The sequence below is a fragment of the Dermochelys coriacea genome, chromosome 1 (assembly GCF_009764565.3).
Source record: "Dermochelys coriacea isolate rDerCor1 chromosome 1, rDerCor1.pri.v4, whole genome shotgun sequence".
Taxonomy (NCBI): Eukaryota; Metazoa; Chordata; order Testudines; family Dermochelyidae; genus Dermochelys; species Dermochelys coriacea.
This window is the reverse complement of record NC_050068.2, coordinates 155,298,069-155,310,948: the sequence shown is the minus strand read 5'-3', so window position 1 is coordinate 155,310,948 and position 12,880 is coordinate 155,298,069. Positions and strand designations below refer to the sequence as shown.

At 46.1% G+C, this 12,880-nt stretch overlaps 1 protein-coding gene across 16 annotated transcripts in view; it reads right to left on the bottom strand.

Annotated features, from left to right (window-relative positions):
- KDM6A (lysine demethylase 6A) overlaps window positions 1–10,973 on the bottom strand; it is a 289,478-nt gene extending 278,505 nt beyond the window's left edge. For 7 of the 16 annotated variants that reach the window (XM_043506355.1, XM_043506360.1, XM_043506379.1 and 4 more), the window contains exons 1-2: window positions 10,328–10,905; window positions 10,072–10,135 (exon numbers count right to left, since the gene is read on the bottom strand). In XM_043506355.1, the coding sequence (XP_043362290.1) occupies window positions 10,072–10,135; window positions 10,328–10,485 (222 nt within the window). In that variant the 5' untranslated portion in view covers window positions 10,486–10,905. Of the gene's footprint in view, window positions 1–9,639; window positions 9,963–10,071; window positions 10,136–10,327 lie in introns of those variants that run through there. The other 9 variants (XM_038390670.2, XM_038390697.2, XM_038390659.2 and 6 more) reach the window with 8 other exon arrangements.
- Between the last annotated feature and the right edge of the window lie 1,907 nt (window positions 10,974–12,880).

Here is a 12,880-nt window from a genome sequence, read left to right as displayed (position 1 = left end):
AACGTCCCCTTCCTTCAGAGGGGAGTGAGCCAGAAGCTCTGCTCATTAGTCTCAACTCACTAACCTGATCCAAATTCTGGAGCAAGTGAGCTTTTCAAGCCTGACAGACTATAAAATATAGACATTTTAGTAACCATCTTGACTAACTTTTTCAGTTTAAGAGATGCAGGTCTACGTGACTACAGAAAATGTCCAGTGTTTCTATAGTGGATGCCATTATGCATCTTTTGACCAATTTTAAACAATATTATAAAAAAACCTAAAGAGCACCTCAATTCCCAAAATACTATCTGAAATTCCATGAAAAATGTATTCACTGTTTAACTTGATCTAGAATGGAATATTAAACTTATTTTGGATAGTAATTCAGTCCTGCAAACAAAGTTCTTGAAGAAGGCATTTGGTCTTATATGTAGAGCCACTTCAACAATAGTTTTTAAACAATTGACCATAAAGAAAACCAAAATGCGAATACACATCATTCTAGACATATTAGTTCATAAAAACCAAGTCATTTTTCTTGAAACTATATACATTAGCTCTTAATTCCACATATCAAATGCACAAGATGTCCCATACGATCTTGCTACAGATACAAGAATTGTAGAGAAAAATATTTAGTCCAAACAGTTCTATTATCCACTAATGCAAAAATGAGAACAGAGAATGTTATGCACTATCATCAGTACAAGAATATTGTTTAACACCCCAAGGTTTGCTTAGGGGCTTCTCCTGTTCATTAATTCAGTAGCCTTTTTCTAAGTGAAGACTTTCTCATATCATTCCTTCTAAAAAGAGAAAATAGTATCCAATATTAAAAACATCAGTCCACTATGGAGACATACTTGATTTTAAAGGCATAAAACTTGAAGTCTCACATAAAAGTAGCAATTGCTGATAGAGCCTTAAACAAATATTTGATATATTTACATCTTCAAGCAGAATGAGCCTTCAAAATTTTCTAGGTTAAGGCCTCTATTCAAAAACTGATTTTAAAATGACATTGTATTGTTCCTTGTTTATTGTGTCTAGTTCTAGATCATTTGTTCCTTTTATTAAAAAAATAAGAATTTATATACTTCCTCCCACCACCCCAAACGTCTGAGGCCTACGAAGTAAAACTGGGCTCAGAGTATAGCATCTCTCTCTTGCTCTCTCACGGTAACAGTAAAGATTCTGCAGGCCAATTTATGCACACAGTGACACCGATACAATCCCACCACCCTTCTTCGGGCTACACACATGTAAACAAGGACAGTATTTCAATTATTCTAAAAGATTCAAATACATATTCTGCTAAATAGGAGGGCACTATTAATCTACATTTATAAAAGTGTGTCCTTTGGATCATTTGACTAGCTGGCCTGAAAAACACCAGCAGCATTCTAAGGGTCACTGAGAAAGTGTCATTTAAATATTTAAAGAAAGAAATTAGACATGATAGTCCAATTTTTCTAATCAAAACACCACAATTCCAGAACCTAAACAAAAGAAAGGGTAATATTTAGTTTAGTTTAGGGAGGAAACAATTGAAATTTGACAGGTGGGAGGGGACAGGAACCATGCAGATTCAATATATGGGGAATAAATACTGTGAGTAGGAATCCATGCGATAATGGTAGGGTCACTGACATATTTTGGAAAATAAATAAATAAATAAAAGAAAAAGGTGTCACCTGGTTCAACAACTTTAACACCTTTGATAGCCTCACCTGCCCTCTATCCACTAATTCAGCTCCTCAGGACTTAGTGTAATGCCCCAAGTCTGTTAAAAATAAAATGTTTGTTTTAGAACTGTTCACAATCTGCCAGATAAGCATTTCCTTTTCCCTTTAGCCTCACAACTGCAGAATTTCCCAACAAAGTTGCATCTACTTGTTGCCTAGGACCAGTAACAATCAGCAATGAACCTATTATCGGTTTAAAGGTGGATACCTTGACACTCTTTAGGGCTGAAAATTGGCATTTAACCTTTTCAGTGGTGTAACATTCCTAAATTTCCAATGGGATACAGGCTGCTAGTGGATTACAGCACATGCTTATAATCATGGAAGGTCCTGAGATATCACACTTTAAAAGCACAAGAGAGTGGGGGGGGGGAAGGAAATGTATGTTTTTATGCCTTCCCCCAATCTTTGTACAGTTGAACTGATTAAGTAAAGCAAATGGCTTTACAAGCAGAGGGATACAAAGGATAACTCCAACATGTCTAGAATATTTTTTATTTAATAAGTGCCATATTCTGAATATATGAATGAACTTTTCAGACCATACTATTAGCACTCATTTCAGATGACATGCGTAACACCTACGTGTGGCCTTGTTACTGAAAAGTAATATGCCTAACAGATTCACATCAACAACAGGATCAGACAAAGGCTCAGAAGATTCTCAGGTGACCACATTTACCCACAAATGGCAAAAGACAAGTGAGTTAAAAACATCATCCAAGGTGAGACTGAACAGAAACTCTGCACCATTTGGCTATCTATAGCATTTAAAGAATTTCAGAAATATTTTTGAGATTTTACTTGGACTATTTTGTATTTCTCCTCCTTTAAAGCCAGACTTCATTAGTATCATGAATATACCTATACACAGCTCAAAGGAAGGATGTCTTAGGGTTATGATATTGGGCTGGAATTCAATATCCCCGAGTTTTATTCCCATCTTTGCCACACATTTCCTGTGTGACTTCAGGAAAGTTACTTACTCTCGCTGTACTTTAACTCACCATCTGTTACATGTGGATACTATTTCTTCCCCTCCCACTATCCTTGCCTGGCATATCTATTTTCACTGTAAAATTTTCATAGATTTTAAGGCCAGAAGATACCAATATGATCATCTAGTCCAGTGATTCTCAACCTATTTACAGTGGTATGCAGCTGTGTTATATGGCCCACATCCACACAATGTATGTACTACCTATATGGCCCTGAAGATGTCACATGGGACACAGCTACGTGTTGACTGGGCCGCAAGCAGTCCGCAGCTTGAGAACCACTGATCTAGTCTGACCTCCTGCGTAACAGGCTGTAGAACTTCCACAAAATAATTCCTGTTTGAACCAGAGCATCTCTTTTAGAAAAACATTTCAGGGTAAGTACTGCCTTATGATGCATGTTACTCCTGGGGGAATTCTGCACCACTGCGCAATGCAGAATTTTGCAGAAATTCATGTTGTCTGCACAGAATTTCCTTTCCCGCCCCCAGAAATGGGCTGTATAGATGTTGCCCGCCACTAATGGCCACTAGACCTGGCAGAGCCCAGCTTGCAAATTGAAGACATAGGTCAGGAGCTGGAGAGTTCCCAACACACCCTGAAGTAAGGAAGCAGCAGGGCACAGGAAACTCCATGTAAGCCCGGGACCCATCAGGCTGTTTCTCCCTCTGGATTCCTGGTCCTGGGGGTTTGAGTGTCTGGGGAGGGGGGGCAGTGGCGTCCGCAGCTGGCCTCTGCAGGGTACAGGGTGAGAGTGTCTGGGCCAGGGTGGGGCCCCGCAACTGGCCTCTGAAGCAGGAAGGGGAGTGAATGTCTGGGGAGGGGGTGATACTGTCTAGCACCCCGGCGGGGCTCTGAAGGATAGAAGGGTGCAGAGAAATAGGAACTGGATTGTCCTTCGGCCCAAACTTCGGCCCAGCCCCTGAGCTCCTAGCCCAGGAGGCTAGCCCCAGCCCCTCCTCTGCTGTTCCCCCTCCCCCACAGCCTCAGCGCCTCATGCTGCTGGTGTAGTGTATTAAACTGCTCCACATAGGAATGTGCTACTGGTAGCAGTTTTGGAGAGCAAATTTACTACACTACACCAGTGCAACTGTCTGGGCGGCCGGGCAACGGTCTGGGCAGTGTGGCTTTAACGCCGCCAGCCACCGGTGCTCTGTGCTGCGCAGTAAGGGGGCAGGGAGGGTTGGACAGTGGGCAGGGGAGTTCAGGTGGTGGTCAGGGGGTGAGGGTGTGGATGGGGTCGGGGCAGTCAGAAGGCGGGGAACGGGAGGGGTTGAACGGGGGTAGGGGTCCCAGGAGGGCAGTCACGAAGGAGGGGGTGGGGGTTGGATAGGGCGGTGGGGGGCAGTCAGGGGCAGAGGTCCTAGGGGGGCAGTCAGGGGCACAGCCTCCCCTAACTGGCCCTCCATACAATTTCCAAACCCAACGTGGCCCTCAGCTCAAAAAGTTTGCCTGCCCCTGTCCTAGGGGTTTCTTTAACTCTACTCCTGGGGAAATTTTTGTGAGTGAGTGTCTGTATTGTTACAAAATATTTGATGTCAAGTATTTTGAAATAAATTACCAAAATAATTGAACCTGGTGTGATTATGTAGGGTTATTTTGACAAATAAAATTTGCAGGATTTTAAAATACTGTGCACAGAATTTTTAATTTTTTGGCGCAGAATGCCTCCAAGAGTAGTATATGCATATCAACTAGCACAATGCCCCCTCCCCACCCCCAAAATCGGTTGCGGCCTCTAGGCACTACTGTAACAGCAATACTAATACCATATGACATTTGAAAAGCTACAAAAATGAGCTAGAGTATCTTATTGAAACTATTCCATACTAATGTCCATAACGCCTCTCTCAATATATGACAACAAAGCTGGCTGAAATTCAAACACTAGTTATGCTATATCAAGTACTAAAACTTTTTGAACACGCACACAAACCTTGAGAGCAAACAACATTGATTTGTTGATTAAGTAAATATTTTGTAACACACATTTTAAAAGATGTTTTAAAATAGAATACTGCACAACCAGGAATAATGGAATGTATTCAACCATTTCTTCCACTGGGGCTTTTTTTTTTTTTTTTTAAATCTATGTATTTCATGTCTGCTTGAGCTTAAAGGCAGAAAGACAACCAACCAACCTGAAATCCATACACCAGCCTCCAACAGCTAAGAAACTTTACTTCAAATTGCTCCACTTCAAGATACTTTAAAACAAGACCAGCAACTCAAGTTTCCAGGTATGGTACTGCCTGCAAAATTGTAACTTGCTTCACCTTCCCCCACATTCATATATACGCATGCTAGACAACTGATTTTAATAAACATAAGACAAATTTGGAATTTATTAACATCTATGAAGCAACAGCTCAGTAATAATTTACAGAACTTGATTACACCACTCCCTCTTTAGAGCACTTTTACATGAGTCTCATGGTTCCAATACCCAAGTTCCCTGGCTCCCAGCACTACCATTATATTAGATAGGCAGTGTAATTATTTTAAAGCAATGTTTCTCTTCTATTCTGATGAAAAATTAATCCAAAAGATTTTTAAAAGGCTCAAATATAAGTCACTGTACTACACTTAGATTTTTCTAAAATATTTTCTGTAATTACTTTTCAAGCACTCTGCTATAATTAAAAATAAGGATGCTGAATTATATGTTAGCAGAAAATTGACAGCCAGCATTAAAGGGATACAGTCAACTTAATTCACACTGGCAGTAAAATATTTGTAAACACACTGCTACAAGTACTGTAACACCTAACATAATAATGGAAAGATCACAATGTTCTTTTCTTGTGCTATTTTGTGTATTTGATAGCACTCCACATATCTACTTAATTATTTTTCCCTGTTTGCGTGGAGCATCTTCACAACAGGGGAAATGCAAACTCATAATAGAAAATGTATAAAACTTGTGAGGGAGACTGAAGCACATATATAGTATATGAAACTACTTTTATTTTATTTTTTAAATAAAATAGACTTCAAGTTTCTGTCTTTAAATAATAAGATGTTTTATTTTGAACAGTATATTCCAAATTGATTAGACTCAATGGATTGGGGAGTTAGTAACAGTCCTGAACCCAATATATTACATAAGCTGCAGCGTTCTAATACAAAAGCCAAAAAATTACATCTTATTAAATGAAGTTTGTCACAAGGAATAAATGTCAACTTTGACTAAATACCACAAGAAGATTAAAAAGGGCTCCCCTCGCAATCGAGTTCCAATATTGTAATTATTCCCTCTCCTCCAAGTATTTTTTTTAAGCCTTCACTGCCTGAGAAAAGCAGGAACAAGGGAAGGAAAGCATCAGATGTATTCAAACTCCGGGAGCCATCAAGATACCATAGTGTGTTTTGCACCTTCAAGTATAACCTTCTAGTGAACATCTGAGAGATATTTCCTATAAAACTGGTTGCAGCGCACCAATAACAAGGATCTCAGCATTTCAGTAAGGATATAAGAGCCTTCCATCCTATCCCCAGGCTCTCCCCACCCCACAAAAAGCCATACTAATCGCAGAGATTGAAAGCACACCTTCCAAACTAATATTTTCAGGATTCTTTGTTGCAAAATAAAGTTGGAAGTTTTGAAAACAGTAATTCTTCAGTTTTATATCACCACATAATAATGCCAACATACACAATTACATAATACAAAGTTTCAATTTTGTCCAGCCTATAATGCATGCAATACATTGTTCAGTGACATAACATCCATCTACTCTAGACTTTCAGTATGCCACAGAACACAAGGTGTGCAGGACCAATGTTATAATATACATACCATTCTGATGTGCTAAGTGTGAGGGCAGCACCCAATGAAATTCTTTCTACAATGACACATCCGACACAGCATTACCCCTTACGAGACAGGAGCTCTAGGGTCAGACTATAATCCTTATTCTCAGCAAGTGGTCAGAGGGAGAAAGGAACAAACTCCCTCCGACGTGGAGCACAGGACTGTCTTCCCCCTCTCCTTTGAGAATTTTTTTTTAGTGTCAGGGAGCTATCAGAAATAAGCAGGGCCATGACCCTACCTTCTTCGCACTCTAGCGAGTAGAGCTTGCGAGACATAGAAGGGGTAATCACATTGAAAACCACCTTATATGAATGGGAACATCAGTAAGAATTCTGCCTCTAAGGAGTAATTGTGGCACCTTAGAGACTAACAAATTTATTAGAGCATAAGCTTTCGTGAGCTACAGCTCACTTCATCGGATGCATTTAATGTAAATTAAATCACGAAAGCTTATGCTCTAATAAATTTGTTAGTCTCTAAGGTGCCACAAGTACTCCTTTTCTTTTTGCGAATACAGACTAACACGGCTGCTACTCTGAAACCTGCCTCTAAGGGTATGTCTACATTGCAATTAGACACCCGGAGCCAGACTGTGCCAGTTGACTCGGGCTAAAGGGCTGTTTAATTGCAGCGTAGAGTTCAGGCTCAGCAGCCTATGCTCTGGGAACCTCCTACCTCACAGGGATCCTAAAACGCAGACTCCAGGGCGAACCCGAACATCTACACCACAATTAAACAGCCCCTTAGCCCAAGCCTGCGTTAGCTGGCAGAGGCTAGCTGTGAATTTTTAAATGCAGTGTAGACATACTCTAAGACAATTCCTCCCACAACAGCATGACTCCAAGCTTCTTCCAACGTGCAACTGTGAGTAAACAGCACAACAGAGTCCTTAATGTTTTGGCTAGTGAATTCTGAATTATGAAGACAGGACTTCATAACTGGAAAGTCCAGGAGTTTTGTTTGCTATTGTTCTTTCATGCACAGACTTAAATTATTCTAACTCCAAGAACAGTACAGCAGAATTCGAGGTTACAACAAAATAATATACGGCTGTTGGGCAATTTTTTATTGCTAGAAGCGACATATCAAATGTTGATGACCTGTTCCATCATCCAGCCTAAATCCTTCCCAGTGCAGGACTAGATCTAACCGTCTATACGTAGGCGCGAGAAGTGACCAGAGCATAAGAGGTGCATTTTAAATTATATTAACTTTGAATCATGCTAGGAAAGCAACTTAAACAAAAACAATCTTGAAGTAACACCAAGCTAAATTTGTAAACAGAATGAAATTGTTTTTGCATGAATTTCTTGCCAAATATTTTGTATCAAATAGTAACATTCTGATTACTCTCCAAATAATTCTCTTGATTTGTCATTTCTAAAGGACAAATTTTAGTCAGAAATCATTTCATACGGTAACCTGCATCTTACATATTTCCAATATGCAGAGCAAGAAAACGTTACAAGGAAAATTCAATTAGAAGGTAAGGATATTTGCCTATTTATAATAATTTTACAGACTGCATGTGTTCACATAATAAAAAGGTAACATTAATGCATTTGCAGAAGTCTGCTTCAAAAGTCACAAAATATATCACATTATTATATCAGACATCTTGCTATATAAACCCTAAACATTAAATTAATCCATTTTAATTAAAATAGAAGTACACAGGATGGCAAGAATCAAAGCTTAGCATTTAGAACTGAATTTGCTTTACTACTTGATTTCACAAAACACAGACTACAAGGTAATGTACTGAAATTGCAAGAGACCTGCAAGGAATAGCATAAAAAAAAAAAAGTAGGATGTTTAAGTGTTCTCAAACTCTACCTCAAAGTCAGTTTCTAGTGATTCTCAGTACTATTTAAAAGGTGCCTATTATAACATCTACATATTAGATGTCAATTAAAAATAATAAAAGTAAGTGATTTGATGTCATGCTCCTATCTTATAGATATATTTAAGAGTTTGTAAATAACTTTAAAACTCATAAGCAACAAGCAAAACCTTATTTTGTAAAACATAAGCTCAAAGAAAAATGTTTTTGAAAAAATTCTAATATTAAGCTTTGCCGTTATGCCAGAAAGAAATTAATACCATAGTCAGGCCTAAAAATACTGAATTCAACACACTTGGCAGTATGGTTTCAAAATCAAACAAGAATAATGGAAAGGACATATTCACGTAAAAACATTCACATCCAGCATGGACACAATAGGATGAGAGAAGTGGCAAATGCAAAGCTACTAAACCCAAAGTAGAAACTAGAGGAATATCAAATAGCTCAATATCTATTGCTGCAACTGGACTATCTATTAGTGGGTTCAAATTATTTTGTACACAAATATTTTCCTCCCGTTTTCAGTCTTAAAATACAAACTGACAGATACTCCAGCTGCACAGCCTTTGTCACTAGCTTGTGGATGGGGAGCTAAATGTGCTACAGGTTGATAAGGATTATACTAGCTCTTGAAACGCTGTATTCTACGTTAGGAAAGCAACGAGAAGAATCTTGCAATGCGCAAGAGCGTTTGCCTGAACCACAGTGGGGGGCTACACATTTCAGCCGATGTGTATATTCATTCCTACTATTTATTTCCCTGTTTACCTCCCCCCTCCCCTTCCTCTTTCTCCTCCCTGTCCGGCCATCTTGGGCCGACAGGAGCAGCCATTACTTAACTAAATGACAGGGCCAACAACTTTTCACAGAAACAAACGTGTGCGTATAAAGCCCAGGCAGGCTCCAGACTGTGCCATTCCCTGGGAGCAGCGCAGGAGCGGAGCGGAGCGGGGCGGGGCGGGGCGGGCAGCAGGGGAGTCACTCCGCTAGAAGTTACACATTTGAGGCAGCTGGACCCAGCGAACAAACAAGTCACTTAGCGACTGACTCCGAAGCGACACCCAAGTCCCGCACTAGAGCGATCCCACACCAAAAGGCCGCGTTTCCGCCGCTCCAGCCAGCGGCGGGGTGAGGGGCGCAGGCCGGGGGGCTGGGATTTGGCAGGGAGCGCGGAGCCTGAGCCCAATACAAGCGGGGTTAAAATCACTAGGGAGGGTCCGAGGGAATCCAACGTCAGCAGCGCCTCACACCCACCCTGCTGGGCCACCCCGCGCTCCTCGCCGCTTGCTCCAGAGCCGGAGACTCCGGCCTGACGCGCAGACGCTTTCCGTCCCAGTTCTGACCAAACCCCCAGAAAGTGCCCGAGAGAAGCCGCAGGCCGCGCTCCGTGCCCGCTCCCCGGGCTGTACGGGCGCTCGGGGGGCAGCTGCGCGCCGGTTGTGCCCGGTGGGGCGGGGGAACACACACGGAGCCCCAGCAGCGAGGCGAGGGGCGAGCCCGTAGGCCGGGGGGGGGGACACCCAGTGCCCCGGCGCGTCTCTCCCCTGGGCCGTGGCGGTGCCACCGCGCGCGCACACACACACACACACACACACACACACACACACGGCGTGCAGGCTCGGGGGAGGGGGGAAAGGTGGCGGGGCTGGGCTGGCTCCTTCCTCCCCCCCCCCCCCATGCTCTTACCTTTAACAGCAAGGCCTTCGTTCTGGCGCCATCTTCATGAAGCCTCAGAAACCCGAAGACTCGGCTGGGGAGGGGGAGAGAAGCACAAGGCGCAGCGTTAGTCAGGGAGAAGCCCCCGCTCGGGCTCGCGGACAGAGCGGGGCCAGCCGGGAGCCCGCACAAGCCCCGCGCGGAGACGGGCGCCCCGGCCCAGCCCGAGTGGGGCGCCGCGGCGGGGAGGGGAGAGCGGCGGGCCGCGGGGGGGAGGCGCGGGTACCTGTCGAGGCCGGAGAGGGCTGCTCTCTCCTCGGCTGTCAGGCTGGCGAAGTCCTCCTCGCTCTGGCCGTTCGCTTTCCCCGCCGCCATTTTCTTTTCCTCATCCCCGAAAGGAGCAGCAGAGGCGGCGGCGGCGAGCGACACTCCGCACGATTTCATGGAAACGCAGCGTAATTAACTCACAATCACAAGCGCCCCCCCGGCGCGCCCCCAACGCCCCCCAGTGCCGGGCGGGGCGGGGCGCCCGACGCACACACCACAACTTTTATTACAACAACAACAGCCGGCAGGGAGGGGGAGGGAGGCGGGGGGAAGCCCCGCGGCTCGGAGGAGGAGGAGGAGGAGGAGGGAGGGGGAAGAGCGCCCCAGAGCTGAGGGCTGGGGGGAGGAGGAAGAGGAGGAGGAGGCTGCAGGCGACGATGGCGGCGAAGCCGTGTTTACATCGCTGCTGCGCTGCTGGCCCCGGCCGCGCGGGGTGAGTGGAGTCGGGGTGACAGGGTCCCCCCGCCCGCCCGCCCGCGCAGGGTGTATTTGTTGCCTGTACAAACTTCCCCAGCAGCTGCACAAAGTTGTTGTAATTGTGTCACACAGCGAACCCCACGCCGCCACCGTGACCCCCCCTTGCCCCCCCGGGCCCGCCCAGCCAATCACCGCCTCCCCAGCGCTACACGTGACCTTTGTTGACTTACGTCAGTCATAGCGCTCTTCTACCGCGGCGCTCCAGCTTGGTTGGCGCTCTCTGCGCCCGCCCCATACCTGCTATCACGTCATTGGGCAAGGGCATGTCCAGGGGGCGGGACTCTGCTGGCTATTGGTACAAAGTCTCGTCAGTCAGAGAGCTTTGTCAGTTACTCAGGCCCAGCACGTTTGTGTGCACTCATTAAATAATAACGGCGGGGGCCTGCGGGGAGCGGCCGGTTGGGGGGCGGGGGGGGGGGTTTCCGCTCTTTTGGAGCCGGGAGCGTTCCTAGCTCGCGGGGTAGAGCGGACACCGGGCCCCCTGGCGGGACCCTTCCCGCTAAGGTGCCTGGGCCCCGCTCCGGCGACTCTCCGCCTCCTTCCGGCGGCGATGCGGGGGCGGGGGGCAGCAGTTGGCGAAGAGCCGCCCCCCCCTCCCGGGGCTGGGCGCAGGGCGTGGCTCCCCCCCGCACCGCCGGATAATCATGGCTCCCTCCGCCGGAGCGGGGCGTCCCCACTCCTCGGCCTCGCGCGCTGGCCGGGGAGCCCCAGGGGGGCCGCCGCTTGCGATGCTAGAAGGTCTCCGCGGCAGCAACCTCCGCTCAGCCGCGGGAGCAGCAGCTGGGCGGCCCCTCGGGAGACTCTCTACGGCCCCCCCCCCCTCCCCGCCGGGCCATGGGCGGTGAAAGCCGCGGGGCTGTGCCCGGGCGCCCCCCTCGTCTCTGCAAGCGGGGGCCGGAGTCGGGCCGCGCGGCCCTTGCGCTGGGTTGCGAAGAGTGACTCGGCCCCGGCCGCCCCTGACAAGCGGGGTTGCCGGCGCCTCATGCAGGCGCCGGGGCTCCCGGGTGTAGCCACGTGGCTCTGCGCACACACCGGGTGGGGCAGGCCGCACAGCCCCCCTCTAGAAAGCTCCTAGAGCGCGGCTGTCCCGGCAGGAGCGGGCCGTCTCCAGCCCACCTTTCTGAGCGAGGGGAATGAGCCCAGCCCCTGGGAGTACAGAGGGAAAGTGCAAAAGATGAGAGAGAGAAAATCCCCGGGAGGCGGGAGTCTCACGTTTATTTTTTCTTTAATCTGTGCAATGGAGATAAGGAAGAGGGGAATTTACTTTTTTTTGAAGAAGTGTGGAGCAGCCTATTAATGCTTCACCTCAGCATTGAGCTTCCTGGAACCTGTGCAACTGGATTACCTGTGCCAGAATTTTTTGGAAAGACACTGCATGATTTAAAATATAAAACGGATAACTACTTGTGGTGGGTGTTTGCTCTTGAATAAGGCCTGGCCTGCGCACAGTTTTTGCACTTGAGTATTTGGGTTGGGGATTATTTAGTTCCTGCCTCCTCCCCAAATTACCCAGAAATTCAAACACATCTATTTTATAATTCAGTTAATTTACACATTTAAACTGGGGGAGAGCCAGGAAATTCCAAGGTTTTCCATGTGATTAAATCATGCTTGCCTGTTAAATTTATTAGGGAGTAGACCCTCAGTTGTTGTACCTTCACATAGCTCACTGCTTGCACCTTCCCTCTAAAAGGGCTGAAGGACAGTCTTCTCAAACTCCTGTCATATCACACCACTCTTCTTTCTTCCCCTCCCCTCCCCTTCCCCCCCCCCCCACCACACTTGAGGCTCAAGTGGCTGGAAAGGCTGCCTGTCTTCTCTCTCTCTCTCTCTCTCTGGCAGTCAGATTTCCTCTGCTCTGAGGGAACATGATTTCAGACATGTATTGTGAAGTTTCAGAGTAGCAGCCGTGTTAGTCTGTATCCGCAAAAAGAAAAGGAGGACTTGTGGCACCTTGGAGACTAACAAATTTATTTGAGCATAAGCTTTCGTGATGCATGCATCCGATGAAGTGAGCTGTAGCTCACGAAAGCTT